At 41.3% G+C, this 17679-nt stretch overlaps 1 protein-coding gene across 4 annotated transcripts in view; it reads left to right on the top strand.

Moving 5' to 3' along the window:
• Positions 1–15225, top strand: part of plppr2a (phospholipid phosphatase related 2a) — a 74786-nt gene extending 59561 nt beyond the window's left edge. For 2 of the 4 annotated variants that reach the window (XM_077499640.1, XM_077499650.1), the window contains exons 5-8: positions 3882–4132; positions 4422–4598; positions 5238–5365; positions 7533–15225. In XM_077499640.1, the coding sequence (XP_077355766.1) occupies positions 3882–4132; positions 4422–4598; positions 5238–5365; positions 7533–7641 (665 nt within the window). In that variant the 3' untranslated portion in view covers positions 7642–15225. Of the gene's footprint in view, positions 1–3881; positions 4133–4421; positions 4599–5237; positions 5382–7268 lie in introns of all 4 variants that reach the window. The other 2 variants (XM_077499666.1, XM_077499656.1) reach the window with 2 other exon arrangements.
• Positions 15226–17679: the final 2454 nt, after the last annotated feature.

The following is a 17679-nucleotide window of genomic DNA, read 5'->3' as shown; positions in this document are numbered from 1 at the left end:
CATTTCTCAGCTTTAACATACAGTTTGTTTTCTAGTAACCTCCCCAGGACATCTCTTACGTGACCCACATGTTCTTCATGTGATCGAGAAAAGATGAGAATATCGTCTAGGTATGCAAAAACATTCTTATCTAGCAGGTCTCTGAGGACATCATTCACAAATGACTGGAATGTTGCTGGAGCGTTTGTGAGCCCAAAGGGCATGACCAAATACTCAAAATGTCCCAAATGTGTATTGAAGGCAGTTTTCCACTTGTCGCCGTCGCGTATCCTTACCAGGTGGTCGGCGTTTCGGAGGTCCAATTTGGCAAACACCATTGCATTGTGGAGAGGGCTGAATGCAGCGTCCAGGAGCGGCAGAGGGTACTTGTTCTTAACTGTGATGGTGTTTAAGCCAGTGTAGTCAATGCAAGGGCGCAGAGTTTTATCCTTCTTTTCCACAAAGAAAAACCCTGCGCCTAATGGAGATGAGGACGGTCTTATAAGTCCTGCAGCTAGTGATTCGGTGATGTATTTTTCCATTGCTTCCCGTTCGGGTTTGGTCAAGTTGTATAGTCTGTGTGTTGGGAGTGGAGCCCCAGGAAGCAGTTCTATAACACAGTCATAAGGTCTATGGGGGGGAAGGGAGCACGGCAAGTCCTTCCTGAAAACTGCCTCTAAATCGTGGTATTCTCTGGGGACGTTACTTAGGTCAATATCTTTTGAGTAGTGGGGAGAGTTAGGACCCCTGGCAGGTAGGGCTGACTTTAGACAGTGAGCATGGCAATAGTTGCTCCAGTTCCGTATAGTACCTGTGGACCAGTCTATGTGGGGGTTATGCAGCTTCAACCAGGGAATCCCTAGAATTGCGGTGTTGAGGGGGGAGGAAATCACATAGAACTCAATTACTTCATGGTGGTTAATAGAGAGTGTCAGATTAATGGGTGTGGTTCTGTGTGTAACCCTTTCTAGAAGCCTCCCGTCGACTGCAAGAACTTTCTTGGGGGAGGTCAGTGGAGTCAAGGAGAGATTGTTGTTTTTAACATAGTCAATGTCTATGAAATTGTCATCGGCACCTGAGTCTGTCAGCACCTGGACAGGTAACGAGCAAAGTGACGTGTGAATCATACCTGGTACATGTATTTGGGAGGAAGAGGGGGAAGATATTCGGCTCACCAGTGCCTCCCTTCCTACTGGTGAGCCCTGGCTTTTGGCAACTCTGGGCAGCTTGCCAAGAAGTGGCCCCCCTGGCCGCAGTACAGGCACAGTCGGTTCCTCATGCGTCGCTGTCGTTCGACAGGGGTGAGTCGAGCCCTGCCCAACTCCATGGGCTCTTCGCGAGGTGTCGTGCTGGAATGGAGTTCGGGAGCGGTGCCCGGAGATGAGGCGGTGGAGTTCCCCATGACGGTTGAGCTGGACGGTGAGAAAGTCGACGTCGCCGTCTCTCCCTGAGCCGATTGTCTATCCGAGTTGCTAATGTAATAAGGTCATTTAGTGAGTTACAGTCTTCCCTTAAAGCCAACTCATCTTTTATCTCCCCAGCGAGCCCCTTTTGAAAAATTGTTTGTAGCTCAGAGTCCCCCCATCCGCTACTGGTTGCCAGAACCTGGAAAGTTAATGCGTATTGAGAGACAGAGTGGCTACCTTGACGCAAATCCAGCAACTGGCCAACTGCTTCCTTGCCTCGCACCGGGTGATCAAAAACGTGTTTAATTTCTCCAGTAAACTGTTCATAATCATTTAGTACTGCCGATACTTGTTCAGTGATTGCCAAGGCCCAAGCGGCCGCTTGTCCTGATAACAGACTCATAATGAAAGCGATTTTTGACTGGGCAGTAGCATAAGTACCGGGTTGCTGGTTAAACACTAATCTACATTGTAGCAAAAACTGAGCACATGTGCCTAAGTCTCCAGAATACCTAGCAGGAATCGGAATAAATGGCTCTCTGGGAGAAGACGGCTGGGAGACTGGAGGGGTTGCCGCCGATGGAGGGGGCGAGCAACCAGATGAGCTGGACGACGGCAGTTGGTGACTCATGGCTGCCATCTGCTTGTTCAGCTGGTCCACACTGGTGGTGAGTTGCTGTAGATGGTCCATCACTTGTTGCAGGGTTGATTGGTGTTGTCCAACAAGTGCTCCTTGTGCCGAAAGAGCACTCCTTAAGCGCTCTGACTCTGCTGGGTCCATTCCGGCCGGAAGATTCTGTTATGATGCCGTGAGGCAAAGCAAGGCCAGGACCCAGGATGCAGAGTGAGAGACAAAGTCCACAGTTTATTGTTCACAAAAGTATCAACAGAAAATCACCTTGCTCAGGGAAAAAGTTCTAGAAAACAAAGTAGCAACAAAAAACACCTTGTTCAGGGATGAGAAAACACTAAAGCGCAAAGTAGCAACATAAAACACTAGGGACCAACGTAGCAACAGAAAGAGCCGTCTTAATAGACCGGTAGAAAGATAAACAAAAAACCACTACAAGCCGGAGAACAGGAACTAGACTACACAAGGGTGTGGCAGGATGAGACAAGCAAACGTAGCAGGTATGGCAAGGGAATCTTCCGGCACATAACCAAAGGAGGGGCTGGTTAAATAAGTTGTTGGCTCATCAGGCTAATGAGCCCCAGGTGTGGGAGCAGGCCTCTGCCTGCGAGGTTGGCGCCGCCTCCTGCCACACTCCGGAACTGCAGTGAGAGACAACAGAACCATGACAGGGGTAGTGTTTTATAGAAGTTTAGGTGTTTGTAGAATCACTCATGCAAAAAAAAAAAGTGCCAAATCCGCTAGAGTGCATGAAATAACATCGTTTCACAAAAAGCTTGATTTCTCCGTATTTTGGAAGAAAATAGAGGATTTGGGTGAAACGAAGCTGTTTTCTATTGTTGATTACTGAAGATCCGAATAAGGTAGAAACAAACTTTTTTTTAGACGAAAGATGAGACTTCAATCTTTCATTTGGTAGTATCCGCGTTTCCATAGTCCTAACACAACATTTTCTGTGGAGCTTGAAAGATCGGTAAAATTCTGTAAATCAGCTGGCAGTATGGGGTTACCTTTTCCGAAAATGGCTGGCAGTCAAAGAGTTAATGTTACGTTTTTTTTTAGATGTCTGCATTCAGTTTCATCACAAAAGCAAAAATGGAAAAAATGAAAAAACAAAACAAAATTGTTTTTCACATATATTTGTCATGTACTGTATAGGTAACCTGATTAAGTAAATTATGTAATTTAAGTAAATGCTCTCATTATTATTAGTTTAGAATAATTATACTTTATTAATACTAAATACACAAACCTGACATTTTGCATTTCAAACAAATTGGCTTTATTAGACTAATGAATATGTATCATATAAGGTTTATATTGTATGTTGTTTGTGTTAAAATGATCAAAAAGGTAAATGGAATTTGTCATGTAAAACAATTACATAAAGGACAAAAAAAAAAAAATCCTAAAATAAACAACCACAAAATTCCCCTTTTGCACAGAAACATAATTCTAGCATAAACAGTATAAAATTATTACATTTGTCGTAGGAGGCCAATATCACAATATACTTGTCATTTTGCTAAATTTGTCTCATAAAGGTTCAGACAAAAGTTCTCATAAAAATGTGACAATAATGTAATATCTGCTCACATGGCTGTGTTTCTGTATTGTACTGCATTTAATAACAGAACCTGTCACATTTTGATTGTGTGCATTTCTCGCTTGTTTCGGTTTTTAGTACTTATTGTACCATAGGTTACAGCTCACAAATTGAGTCAAGGTATTTAGTCACCGAATTAGTCACTGAATTAAAAGAATGGGCATTAAGATCAACAGTGTAAAGGCAGCATTAAACAGCTCTTGTGCTGATTTCTCGCCTCTGATCTCGATTCTCGCTACCCCTATTCATCTGAATCCAGGTGTCTATGCCTTTGGTCTATTTACTACAACCATCTTCGCCAACGCCGGGCAGGTGGTGACAGGAAACCAGACTCCTCACTTCCTCTCAGCATGCAGACCAAACTACACAGTCCTAGGCTGCCAGTCCAACACGCAATACATCACAGAGCGCCGGGCCTGCACCGGCAACCCTCTCATTGTCATGTCTGCACGTAAATCCTTCCCATCCAAGGACGCGGCGCTCAGCGTCTACTCTGCAGTGTACACAGTGGTAGGTTGATGCAAGGTAGAGGTGACGCTTTTGTAAAAAGCTGTAAGACCCACGCTATCAATCTCATCTCTTTGATTAGAGATTATGTTTTCCAGTTGGCCCTTTCAGTAAGATTTAAGTCAGTCATACATCTTGGGTAGAAAGCAAATGTGTATTTCACTCTAAACTTTAGCTGGAAGGAAGCAAATCCTGCTATCTTTTATCAAATGCAATTCGCTGGTTACTGCATACGGGCATTCTTGGCTTTGTTGTTCCCTACTGTGTGCTCTCTCAACATGATTTTCTTCAGATGTATGTGACGCTGGTGTTCAAGACCAAAGGTACGCGTCTGACAAAGCCCACCGTCAGCTTCACCTTGCTGTGTCTGGCAATGATCGTAGGCGTGATCAGGGTGGCTGAATATCGCAACCACTGGGCCGATGTCCTGGCGGGATTCTTCACTGGTGGAGCTATTGCTGTGTTTCTGGTAAGAAGAGAAAATTGAAGTACGATATTTTGGGGACATACGGGTTTTCAGTTTTGAAAGGATTAACGCTAAAAAAAAGTCCACGTTTGTCGAACCTTTTCTCTGTTGTTGAGGAGATAATGAAGGGAGTAAAACTTCAAAGTGTTTTTAAAATAGCTATATGAAAATACAAGTCCCCATGAGAGTTCTGATACTAGCCATAGCAATCTTAACTCATTCACTGCCATTGACGGCCATACACGTCAAAGATCCATTTTATCTGGGCTGGCAGTGAATGAGTTAATCTAGTGAGAAATGGGCTCAATATTTTCAACTTTGAAAAGAAAATAAATGTTGTAAAACATTAGAAAGCTCTAACAAAGCAGACACGTTTTTCTATTTGACCTCTTCCCACATGATTTGCAAGAGAAAAAACACCAAATAATCTTTGCTTTAAAAAATAATCAGTGACTACATTTTTCATGCTGATCGTGAGCTCAAACATGTCAATGTGTCCAAAATCCATCCAGCTCATTAAATGAAATCTTTTGGTACTTGTAATGACTGACATGTGCGCAGTGGGCTGCCCGATGATTGAATGAAGAGTGACTTTTATTGACTTTCACACTTTGTCCAGCATCTCTCTAACTCTTCCTCCAGGTGACTTGTGTGATTAACAACTTCCAGCAGATGCACCCCAGGCCTTGTGCACAACTACCTCAGCGTCCTGAGTCAACGCTGGGTATGCCCATGGTGGCGCTGCCCTGTGTGGAGAGTCCATTAGAAAAGTTAAGTGGCCCACAGGTAAGGGCCGGGGTATGCTTACATACGCTGAAGACCGCTTGTGATAAACACTCTTTGTCGTTTTTTTCCCCCCCAAAACATCCAAAACACATTGCATGAAATCCCCAACTGCACGCAACAACAAAAAACAAGAGGCGAATCCTTGAAATCTGTGCACATGCACGTTGTGCAGTCGGCTGATAAGCGAACAGCTGGGATTTGTTCTTCTGGCGTGAAATGTGCTGTGCTTACATTTCAACAAGAGAATGGAACAAATTCTATTGTGTGTTTGTTTGGGAAGGACTATGTCCTCTCACTCTACAGTGTTATACATGTTTACATGCAGAAAGTCACTTATGTGTTTGTTACGAGTCAGCAGGTTGCCCTACAAGCCTTGTGGTGTAATTCAGCATTGTGGTAAAATGGAAAGCAGTTGGCTGGAGACGCCTGCTCCACAATGCATACTGTGATTTACAAAGCAGATTTATGGATGGGGCATGTCTTTTGGCTATATTTACATACCCGCATATCTTCTGAAGGCATTTTTTGGCGGATTTGCACACTGTGAAAACGTCCAACAAATTGGCAGAAAAAAAGTTTAACACCAGGTATTTAATTATATCTTTTAAAGAAATTACACTTTGACACAATGAAAAGTAGTCAGTGTACAGCTGATAGAATGCTGTTCATATATTGTTCCCTCAAAATAACTAAAAGAAAAACAACATAAAAAATGCAGCCATTAATAGCTAAACACCTTGTAACAAAAGTGAGTACATGCCATTGCCCTCCCCGATGTCATGTGATTCATTAGTGTTACATGGTCTCAGGTGCGAATAACCTAACTTTAAAAGCACCATTATATTGAAGCTTGTGGAGGCTTACCTTTTTAAACTTTGCCCACAAAGGGGCAGTACACAATGGTGTACAAATTATTTTTAAAAGATTTACCTTTACAAGGTCAGAACACCAATAAAACTTCCTAGACGAAATATTAGCTTGTGCATACGACATGCGACGCTGCCTGTACATGTCATCATCATCACACAACAGATCTGTCATGATGTGACCCAGATACTTATCTTTTCCAGTTAGCATATGACCAGACAGGAAGAAAGATGGGAATCTGAGGTCCTGCAAATCAGTACCACACCCTTCTTCGCATTATGTTTGATATCAAATTTGATACCTTAGTCATACCTTAGTCAGAATTTAGCAGTTTTTGAAACCCTGCACTATGAGGTGACATAATAGTAAGATCAACTGCATACATAAAATGGTTGACCACAATGTTGTCAATACATACAAGTATTACATTGATGTATATCCCATGAAAACAGACACAAAAAAACACCTTTGAGCATAATAATACAACTGCACTTATTTTCGCTGCATTTGTGATATGTGCCCTCATTCAATAAAAACAAGCTATTAGACAAATAAAATTCACTAGCATGGCTATTTCTTTGTATTGATATATTTATTTGATATATATTTATATGATATTCTAATTTTTATGTCCACTTATTGCTATGCAGAATTTTTGCAGCTAATAAAAATATTGAAACAATTAGAGGCCTCATTAAGTCAGACATACAATCATTGCATCCAGGAGAGTATCAAACATGACAACAATCAGTTCCTTTCTCAAGCGTTGCATAGGTTGGATGTTGTTTGAAACGCATGTAAACAGTTCTCACACTGTACATCATGGCACGACCGCTATAAAAATAGCCTTCAGGATGACTGACTAGTGACGTAAATATAGCCACTGTGTTTGGAAAATACCTTGCGTCCTTTGTGGTCTGTCACCTGTTCTAACCCTTACCTGATTGCCTATTTTCCTCTGTCTCCCACCTTGCCTCTCTCCTCTCAATCTGCTCCCTTTTGTCCCTCACTCACCACCAGCATCCGGCACTTTGCTCCTCACCCCCACTCTACAACGCCTACGTTCAACCATTCTAACAGCTTTAAATCTTTTGCCTCACTATCCACTTCCTTTGTTCTCATGTCTCTGTTTTGTAGCTACATGTAGATGATCACAAGCCACAAAGACATCCTCTCTCACCCCTGCATCCCTGTGCATCTCTCTTGATTATCCTTCTCTTGGCTTTCCTCCTCCTCCGCCTCCCCCACCCTCTCCTCTTTCTCACTCCTCTCTTTCCCCTGCAGACTCCGCGGGGATCTCCATTCACCGAGATCACATGACCATCAGCCCTATCGGTTCCCCGCCAAACCCGATGTCCTCATACTGTCTCGCTCCATTTCCAGCGAAGTCTAGACCAGCCGGAACAGCACTCTCCTCGCTGTGCCGCACATTCAGCCGGGCGGTACGCGACGCTGCACCGCTCCTATTCCACGCAGGTCTAGACTGCTGATACACAATTCTAAAGTTGACCCCCACCCCACCCAAACTCCCAGGGAACCGATAGGCTAGACTTTTTCAAAGACTTTCTCTTGACTGGAACCTGCAGTGAAGGACCAGAACATTCACTTTTCTTTTTCAATTCTCTTTTTTTTTTTTGCCGTCTTTCTACTTTTTTATATAAAATCATGTGAAGCTCACCGTTTTCAACTGGTGTGCTTTGTTCGGAAATACACATCAAACTGTGACCACAAAGAATGTCCATGTTTTCTCCCTTCCGTTGGCACCAAAATGTGCGTATTACAGTGAACTCCCTTTTGTCACGGGAAATGTTCCAGCCTGATTGCAAAGGTTTTATTTCTTTCATGCTCTTAACGTATTGCACCTTTTTTCACATTTGCTCACGCTGTTCTCCGAAAAGAAGTTCATGGTTCAAGTTGATTGGCACTGCCAGTTGAAGATGACTGTAAAAAATACACATAAAACTAAGATAACCATATTTTGAATTCCAAAAATGAGGTCACTCAAATATGCCATACATTATAACAGTTTTAACATATGCCTCCTCTGTATGGATAAAAACAACAAAAACCTCTCTTTTAATGTGATACTTGATAAATGAATAAATAGTGACATAATATTCTGACTGCGGTTGGCTGGCGACCAGTCCAGGGTGTACCCCGCCTACTGCCCAAAGCCAGCTGAGATAGGCTCCAGCACCCCCGTGACCCTTGTGAGGAATAAGCGGTCAAGAAAATGGATGGATGGATGGATAATGTTCTGAATCAGGGGTGCCCAATCTTTTTCTTTAAAGATCTATTACTGGTGGCATCAGGAATCAAACCGTGACCACGTCTCCAGTTTGGGAGCGTCGGATGATATCAGTGAGCTAAAATTAATTAAAAACCTTATTTGAACGCTCAGGCGAGAACTGAGTGCAGTTGTATTTGGCTCGTTTTCTCTGACACTCTTAACAAAACATTCTCTCTCCCACAGTGTCCTTCCCCCCCCCCCAATTTTCCGGGTTCGTATCCACGACAGACATAGGTCACCTAAACAGTAACAACACGGTGTGCTCCGCCTCCCATTTAATGCACAAAGTATCAGTAAAATTCAACACATGCTAATTGGTCCTGTGAAAAATCAATAAAAACTGTACATTTTCACAAACAAACTGTTTGACCAACCTGTGATTTAATCCAATTAAAGTCTGCTGTTAGTACTAGCATACAATGTAAAATGCCAAGGACCAGCTAGCAGAAATTAGCATTGTTGTTGTTCATAAACATCCAAACAGCTGCTATTTTAATGAATACGCAGCAGAAACACATACAAGCAGATCACACAAAAATGCTCACAGGCCTAGAATCTCTCTGATTTTTGCGATTAACCATTACTAAAGATAAAAAACAAAACAAAAAAACTATTGTTAAAGATGTGCTAAATAGCCGGTGCATGAACGATGAACCGCAATATCGCGAGAGTTCACTGTAGCCTATGCCAAACGAAATCAAATGGGAATCAGGTGTTGGATTGATTTGGTCTGCCATCGTGAAGTTGCTACTTTGGACCAAAGAAGCCCACTGAAGGAAATGTGTGCTGCTGGTTTACCCATACATAAAAAAAAAAAAAAGAAAAAAGAAAAAAAAATCCTTTTAGCAAAAGTAGTGTGTGAACACAGATATGATTTTTGCTTCTCTGCACTCCCTCGCTTTATCTTTTCACTCCCATTTTCTATCTCATTACTCTCATGCATGCAGAGCCACAACGCCACGCTTGACACGCACGCGCTGTAGTTGGAGTCGCTACACTCTCGGCAGCGCTGCTTGAGGTTTACTCAGATCAAAGGATCCATTTGTGGTCTCTTGGCAGACACAGGAGACAAAAGCAAACAGGATTAAAGGGGAAACATCTTCATATGGCTATCTGCGAACTGATGCAAAGTGCTAAATATTGTAGACACAGGCAACAAGAAAAATTGCATACTCTCCACAATTTTGGTTTAAGAGACAGCCAAATAAAGACCATCTCAATCAGGAGCTTTAGTCAAGTCACTTCAGCAATCTCAACTTTTCTTCTCGGCCATTCATTTCTGAGAATATTTTCACTTTACAGAAAGCTACTGGAGCTCAAGCACACAATTGCCCCAAATCTGAGCATTTACTCTCCCCTTGCCATCAGTGTTCACAAATTTCAAATGTGTCTAAATGTGTCTTGAGGCATTATTCAGTGATTCCTCCCTGATCTGCACAGAAAACAGTCAAGGCTGACAATAGAAACCCTGTCAATACTGTATTTACAATCATGTGTGGAGTGTGACATGAAGCAGAACAATTGCCATTCAAGAAGCAAGATGATGTTTGTTCTCTTGCCAGACACAAAAAGAAAAGCAACTGGTTGTGTTGAGCGTTTGTCTACGTGATGTGTTTGCAGTCCCAAATCATTTAACGCAATGAAATTGACAACCATGTGTTTGCAACTTTAATGTTGCTACCAGACAAGCTAGTCCAGCTAGTCCAATTTCTTCCATTTCTTCTTCCACATCTACTCATAGCGTGTTTGATGCCCTGTGGCACCTTACTGCCATCTACAGGTCAATCTTGGTACTACAATAGAAATCACTTGCAGGAGAAGAGAATGTGATCTTGTATGTGTACACCACACACCATACGAGCAGTAAGAGCACATATGGTGATGGCACATTTTAAAATTCAGTTATGATGTCCAATATATATACCACAACTCACTGTGAATGACGTCAAAAAGTCATCCCAGTACGCAAGCACAATATTTAATCAATCTCTATCAATATTATCTTCTTTGGGGATTATTTGTTTGTCTGAGAATGAGATGTTAAAAAAAACTTCATGTGCCTTGTTAACTTGCTATCTGTCACAATAAGCGAAGTGCGCATCTCGGCTGCGTGGTGCATTATGGGTAAGCCGGTTCGTAACTGGCTACCATATTTTAATTGAAAACTAATGGAAGGAGCTAGTGATGAGCATTACAGTTCTTTTAGGTGAACTGAATCACTAGAATCAGTTAATTTAAAAGAACCGTTCAAAAGTATTGTTCACCAAATCGTTCACCGAACCGTTCGTTCTGTGAGTAGTTCCTTCCTTGGCAAATCGTGAATCACTCGTGGCAAGACTACAATCACTCACTCACTGAACTGGTAGGGCAGAACATTCACTCAATGAATTGTACGCGAACGGGAAATGGAGGTAGCACGTTCACTCACTGACTCGTTCGCGAACCGGAAATGGCAACAGCCGCAACACTCATTCACTGAATCGTTCGTTCCTGCACCGGAAATGGCAACACCTTCTCCCACTGACTCGTTCACTTACTGATCCGTTCATGAACCGGAAATGGCAACACACTCATTCACCGAATCATTCCTGAACCGGAAATGGCAGCATGTTCACCCACTGACTCGTTCACTCACTGATCCGTTTACGTCTTCGCGAACGGGAAGCTTCCCCAGTGACTCGTTCCTGAACACCAATAGTGAGGCTGCGTAGTAAAATGTGTAGTAAAATCCCACCCACATCTGACGCTAGCTTCTGATTGGTCGTTCGCGAAGACTGACGGCATGAGCGTGGCTGCTGTCAAATTAATTGAGAAAAGAACGAATCACTTCAAGAAGTGACCCGTTCACTCACGTTCACTGAAAAGATTCGTTCTAAAGAACGAATCGGTCGTGACCGACACAACACTAGAAGGAGCTCTGATTTGGAACATTCCAACTGCTGGAAAGTTGAATTTTTTTTTATTTTTTTTTATTTCATCTATTTTAAACATCCATAACGTGGTTTACTGACTGCCCTCTGCTGGGACACTAACTTGTATGTAATATGTTGCATTGCTGAGAGATGTTTCTGACTGTAAATCGCTAGTTTTGTAATGCGCATACCTAGTCCAAACACTGGCAACAAAACACAAACCGTGTTCTGGCCACATAACACTCAGCAAACCAATGTGCCGCAATAATATATAAAGCCAACATCATGTGGAAACGTTTCTCTACTTAAAAAGTGACAGTGACTTGAAAACGATTTCAGGTTGATCTTATGTATCCATTAGTTTCTCTACACATCCACTTGCAAGCTTCGTGATGCCTCCTTCTGTTCCTTCGGTTGACAAAATAAATGTGTCCAAGGAATTAAAATTTTTTGCCTCTTAGGTCTGTCGGGACACTTTTTTTTTCTGTCTGGAAATCGGGAAGAATCAACGGAGGTTTTCAAGGGTACACTTCTGTCTTTGTAACAGTGTTTTTTTTTGCCTATAAATTCCATTATGACAGTTAAAAATAGCACAAAGTGCACCTGTTGTTTTGTGACTTAAGACCTAAAGCCGTTAAAACAATGCTTGCAAGCTATACAAGACTTAACTAATTTTCAAGTATTGTATCCCGTGCGTAAACGATAGCTGCCGTCGTTCACTTAAATGGAAGTTCGCTGACATAATGGGCGAGAAAAAGACCGTCTTCTATCTCAATTACTGCGCCAATTCTGCTCAGAGTAATATCCTCAGCACGTCAGGTTTCATGTCGTTCTGTGTGGGGGTGGCGCGGTGGAGGGTGGCCTTTCCTAATGTGGGCTAAAGCGCGTAGAGCAAACAACATGTAGCAAGGCCTGGCAAAGTAAAAGTCACCTGGCTCTGGGTGGCGGCGTGGTACCGTCGCTTGCCTTTGGTGCAGGTGGTGTGGGTTCACTTACCCACCTGGGAGACCATGTATGTATGTGTGTGAGTGGGTACAAAAAAAAGAAAAAGTAAAAGTTACCCTAATGTTTACCGTCCAGGTTAGGGACCATCCACAACTTAGATTTTCAGAATGAACAATGTCACTGGTAACTTGATAATTTGAGCCTCTGTAACACGCAACTTGCAGATGCTCCCCAACTTCAACTTGTTATGAACCAGCTGGCTGAATGACTTCTTATCGGTCACTCTCATCATTGCTTTCGGCTGGACACAAATGTTTGGCGAGTCCTTCGTGGCTGTACTGCTTTTGAAGAAGTGCTTCTTTGCTATAGGGCGTAATTCCACCTTTGATGTCTCTATTTGTTGCCCCGGGCAGCCATGTCATTCAATGTGTAATTTATGCACGCGATATGTCGCGGTGACCACGTGACTGTCTAAAATGGCCGATACACTACTTAACGCAAAAATATTCATAAAAAGTACTATAAAATCATAATCGCTCAACATAAACATAAATTGACAATTCTTTCAGGGTAACCATTTGAGAATAGCTGGTTGTCTTATATTCCTTAAGGTGTACAGTTACGCAAAACTTTCAGCACTCTAATCTCCGCCATTCAAATAACGGCTATTTTGGTAGCCACACTTTTATTAATTTTCACCCATGCACAAACGTAATGCGCACTTCGCTTATTCTCAGCCAAACCAGATAGCTGACATAAAATAAACTGAAAACCCATTTCCAGCACTTGACTCTTAAAGTATTATTTACCTCATATCTAACAAAGCATGGTTTTGTGGTTGATGGTATCTTATATAAGACGGAAGAGGTCAGTTTAAATTCAAAATGATCTTTGGAGACATGTCACAATTTTTAACTACATTGTTCAAATACTCAAAAATCATTATTATGACTGTTTAATGAAACAATATGATATCTGACTGAGCTGTAGTCAAATTGGAAAATTAAAAGCTCTAGTGACACCACATTTTAATTTTGGAGGTTATGTTCTATTGTACTGTACATGTTTTATCCTGAGTGCATAATTACTGTTATCTGCCACAATTTGATCAATGATTAATGGAACGATTTTTAATAGATTAGAGTGTTCATGCACATGCATGTGACATTGTGTGGTTGTTTTTGGCGCATCATGATTATGTGGCGACAGTTTTGCGACTTTGATTTGCACATTCCCTCCCATCCGTATTTTCATTCACCCACGCTTTTGCTTCTTTCTCTACAAATCCTTTCACAGTCCATAGGCACCGCTCCCATATTTTTTTTAATTATCATTCTGTTGTGTAATGTTTCCCTCTGCTGGAGAATACACACATAAACCCATGTGCACCCTTTAACTTGTCTATTTTTTTTCCTCATGCAGTTTATATTGTCCACCAGTTTAATCCACTGTTCACACTAAAAGCTGTATAATATTGTACATACTTTATTTACTCCTTTTTTTATATTAAGAGTCATTCAGTGATGGGTGAGCTCGGTCCTCGAGGGCTGGAGTCCTGGAGGTATTTATTGTTTCCCTTCTCCAGCACACCTGCAAGCTCTGCATCAGCCTGATAATGATCCTGTTCATTGGAATTCAAGTGTGTTTCAGTAGGGAAACATCTAAAACCTGCAGGACTCCAGCCCTGGAGGACCGATTTTGCCCACGCCTGATAGATGAACATCACTTACTCTCTTGACTGGGGAAAATCTGGGTGTGATCATAAGAGTGTCTTGCTTCTTATTGGATATATTGGCTGAAAAAAATCATAATAATTAGGTCTCAAATGAACTGCTAATTGGACCAAACTGAGATAAGGGTTGAAGAAAAAAAAACATCCATAATACCCCCGAAAGCTTTAACATTATCACTGGATGGAGATTTTGAAGACTTCATTTTTACCAAACTTTTCATTATTATTATTATTATTATTATTGAATATTTCTTATCGTTGTGCTTACTATAATGAAGGCAGTGGTAAGACTGGATATATTAATGAAGGCATGTGTGGCCTGTGAAATCAAAACTAATGGTAAATATTTGATGGCACCAGCTATTGCAATAGTTATTTTTATCCCAATGAATATGTGAATTAGTTTAAAAAAAGAAAAGTTTCCTCACGGGATTATCAACTTTTGCTTCTTTATTATTCATAATGTGCAGGCATCTCATATATACTTGAGTGTTAGGTGTGAGGTTCAAGTGACGATTTACTGAGTGCCTTGCACTGTGAAATATCTAAAAAGTAAAGCTGCCATTGTGGAGGTTCAGGGATGCAGTGCACACACATCATTCACATGTGCAAACCTTTTGTCAAACTTATGACGTTTGCAGCATGACATCACAATATCATTGTTTATCATTGCCACCAAGAAGCAGAAATGCCTTAAGAGTACTGTATAACTTTATGGTCAACAACAGCACATATGGCAGATGATTATTCTACGAATAATGTGTATTAATATTTTCAGCGCACAATTAATATTTGTGCATTGTTAGTGTTTGCTGTCTAAGAGTGACTTTCTAAATGTGTCAACGCAAAAAGAAAGGCCTAAGAGAGTAAGAGCTGATCAGTATATATTTTTCCCAGGTTCAACCATCAGCATGGCAGTTTACTTTCCTGTAAAGTAATATCTGTTTCAGTGAAGAACAAAAACACAACAGTGTCCTTCAGAGCTGCAACTCTGAGGGCAACACATTTCCTTTCTTCAAATCTTGTTGCAGAAAACTGTCTGTTTTGTAAGTTGAATTGTGTGATGAGAACAATAAATGGATTCTGCAATAAGAAAAACTCTGTGAGCTGTTTTGTATATTTCAGGTTTTAGTGAAAATCGTGCATTGGAACTCTTTATTTGGTCCAAAATGTGTGCATGTTTCAATGGGTATATGAAAACTTGGTTTTCACATATAGTAGCCTAAATATATATATTTTTTTCGAAAACAAACAAAAAACAAACGGAGTTGCTGTGTTCTCTGAATAAAATAATTTCGTATGGGATGTGAAAACAGGTAAAGGGGCATTGGAAATTGCTGTAGCTCAGGGTAAAGATATACTTCATGTTTGAAGTCTGACATACAGTATAAAGTAACATATACACATTACTATATTATAATGTATGTGATCTTAAGACTAAAATATACATAGATGTTACCAGGGCTGGACTGACAAAAACGTAATAATAATGGTCCTGGCCCCTCGTCTCTGTAACTGAGAAATCATGTTTTTTACACCATCCACAATCAGTCTCATGAAATTAAGTGCATACATATCCAGAAGCTTGCACAACACTTTCATAAAACAAGCCAAATCAAATCTAAGTACAAAGCAATGTATTGCTGAGCTTAAGTTACTAGATAATGCCATTCTATTTGCCTTTGCTTTGCTTATGCGTGTCCCAATGTCTATTGTAAATGGACAGGCTACTCCCTCGAAATTGTGAGCCAGTATCTTGGAGTAAAATGGAGGATTAAATAGTACCGCATCAGCCCCAAAAGACAACGGCCCACTGGGCATCTGCCCTTTATGCCAGATGGCCAGTCCAGCCCTCTTGTGTTACCCCTTTATTTATTTATAATCTCTCATCTGTGAGGATTTTGAATTTTCCAGTTTTTAGGTCACGGGTTTCAGTCCCCCTGTAGACAAAAAAAATGTCAAATTGGCAACTAGTTGCAGCAGATATGCTAATCTCCTTGCTGGCTACTGTTAAGGTGGTCTGCAGCAAGGTGTCGTTCCCACATACAAAGAGTCTGGACACTTTGGACACACTTGCAATAGGACCACACCTAGCTGCAACTGACATACCTGTCGATTTTTTTTACGCTCATTATAATTCCTCAAGTAACATTCAACTTACACTCTGCTGTATAATATTTTTGTTGATAGTGTTCTGTGAAAATGTTCTTCAATAAATGGGTGTGGGTGGGATGCACTGCTTTAGACCTGTAAATGAAGAATGTAACAAAGATACTGTGACATATCTGACAACAAACTACTGTACGATGATGACTGTCTGATGACGAAGACACAGATCGAGATAAGTGTTATTGATGATTTTATATGTATAATTTAGAATCAGGGTTGGGGAGTCCAGGTCAAGAGAGAACAAACCCTGAAACAGTTTGGCTTAACCACAAGCGCTTGTAACTCAACAGCTATGAGCTCGTTTACCTGCCAGTTAAATAGAAGCCGGCTTTGTGACTCAAACAAAGCTTGTACAGACAGAAACGTTTCAAGACATGCGAGTGTCCAAAAGAAGATGCTCAGGATGTTTAACAGCTGTAATATATATGCCAAGTCTGGAGTGGCGCTGTAGCTCTGCCACAGGGCGTTAATAGAAAGAGTAGAAGAAGAATCAGCGAAGAAGACGAACTACTGAAATGAATAGATGGTTTTGAAGCCGCGAGGCTGCCATATTACTCCTCCCAAGAAACGTTTCTCGGCATGCGAGCCTATACATTTTACAGTATCAAAATTACAGAACATTTGAGACAGTACTTAGTAGAAACAACAGGGGTCTAGCAACTGAGCTATAAAAGAAAAGGGGTCTTCAAAGTAGTTTCAACAGTAGGCTGCTCGTGAGATAGGACTAGTAAGATGGCTGCCCATTCGCTTAAACAGTTTCAGACTTTGAAACCGCACTGCCGTGTGGATGAACTGCCCAAAACTAAGAAAATTGTGCAGATGCATTGAAAAGGGCTTTCGTGTGGACAGGGCCTGAGCCACAGGTGCTTCTTTGAGTTCGTTTACCCGCCAGTTAAGTAGAACCACCTGTGGCTAATGCAATCTGTGGCAGGGTTTTTACTTTCTGGACCTGGATTCCCCAGCCCTGGAATTATAATTTGTCGGGTTCCTTTCTGGACTGTCTCATAGTCTACTTTTATCTGATTTATGCACTGATCGCTAGCCAACAGCCAATTAAGAGTGAACAATTGTCACTGACGCATGACGACTCATTCAAATCATATCTAAAAAGCACAATGACACAATATTTTCTTAATTCTTCACAATTTTTAATTCTTCACAGTTTTTTATTTTTTTATTTTTATTAAATGTGTTTGTTTTATGAGCGTGTTGGGCAAGATAGGTTCATATGCTGTGAACACCTCTATAGTATAAAGCCATTCGGCTAGAGGGCCAATCTAAATGTAAGGTCGCAGAGCATAAACGTGCCTCAGTGTAATGCGGCTATGGAAATGTTAAGACGGCAGAAGCAATTATTCACAAGACAAAATCACATTCATCAAA

This window comes from Festucalex cinctus, chromosome 1, assembly GCF_051991245.1.
Source record: "Festucalex cinctus isolate MCC-2025b chromosome 1, RoL_Fcin_1.0, whole genome shotgun sequence".
Lineage (NCBI taxonomy): Eukaryota > Metazoa > Chordata > Actinopteri > Syngnathiformes > Syngnathidae > Festucalex > Festucalex cinctus.
The sequence above is the reverse complement of the archived record's forward strand: the minus strand, read 5'-3'. Positions and strand labels throughout refer to the sequence as shown.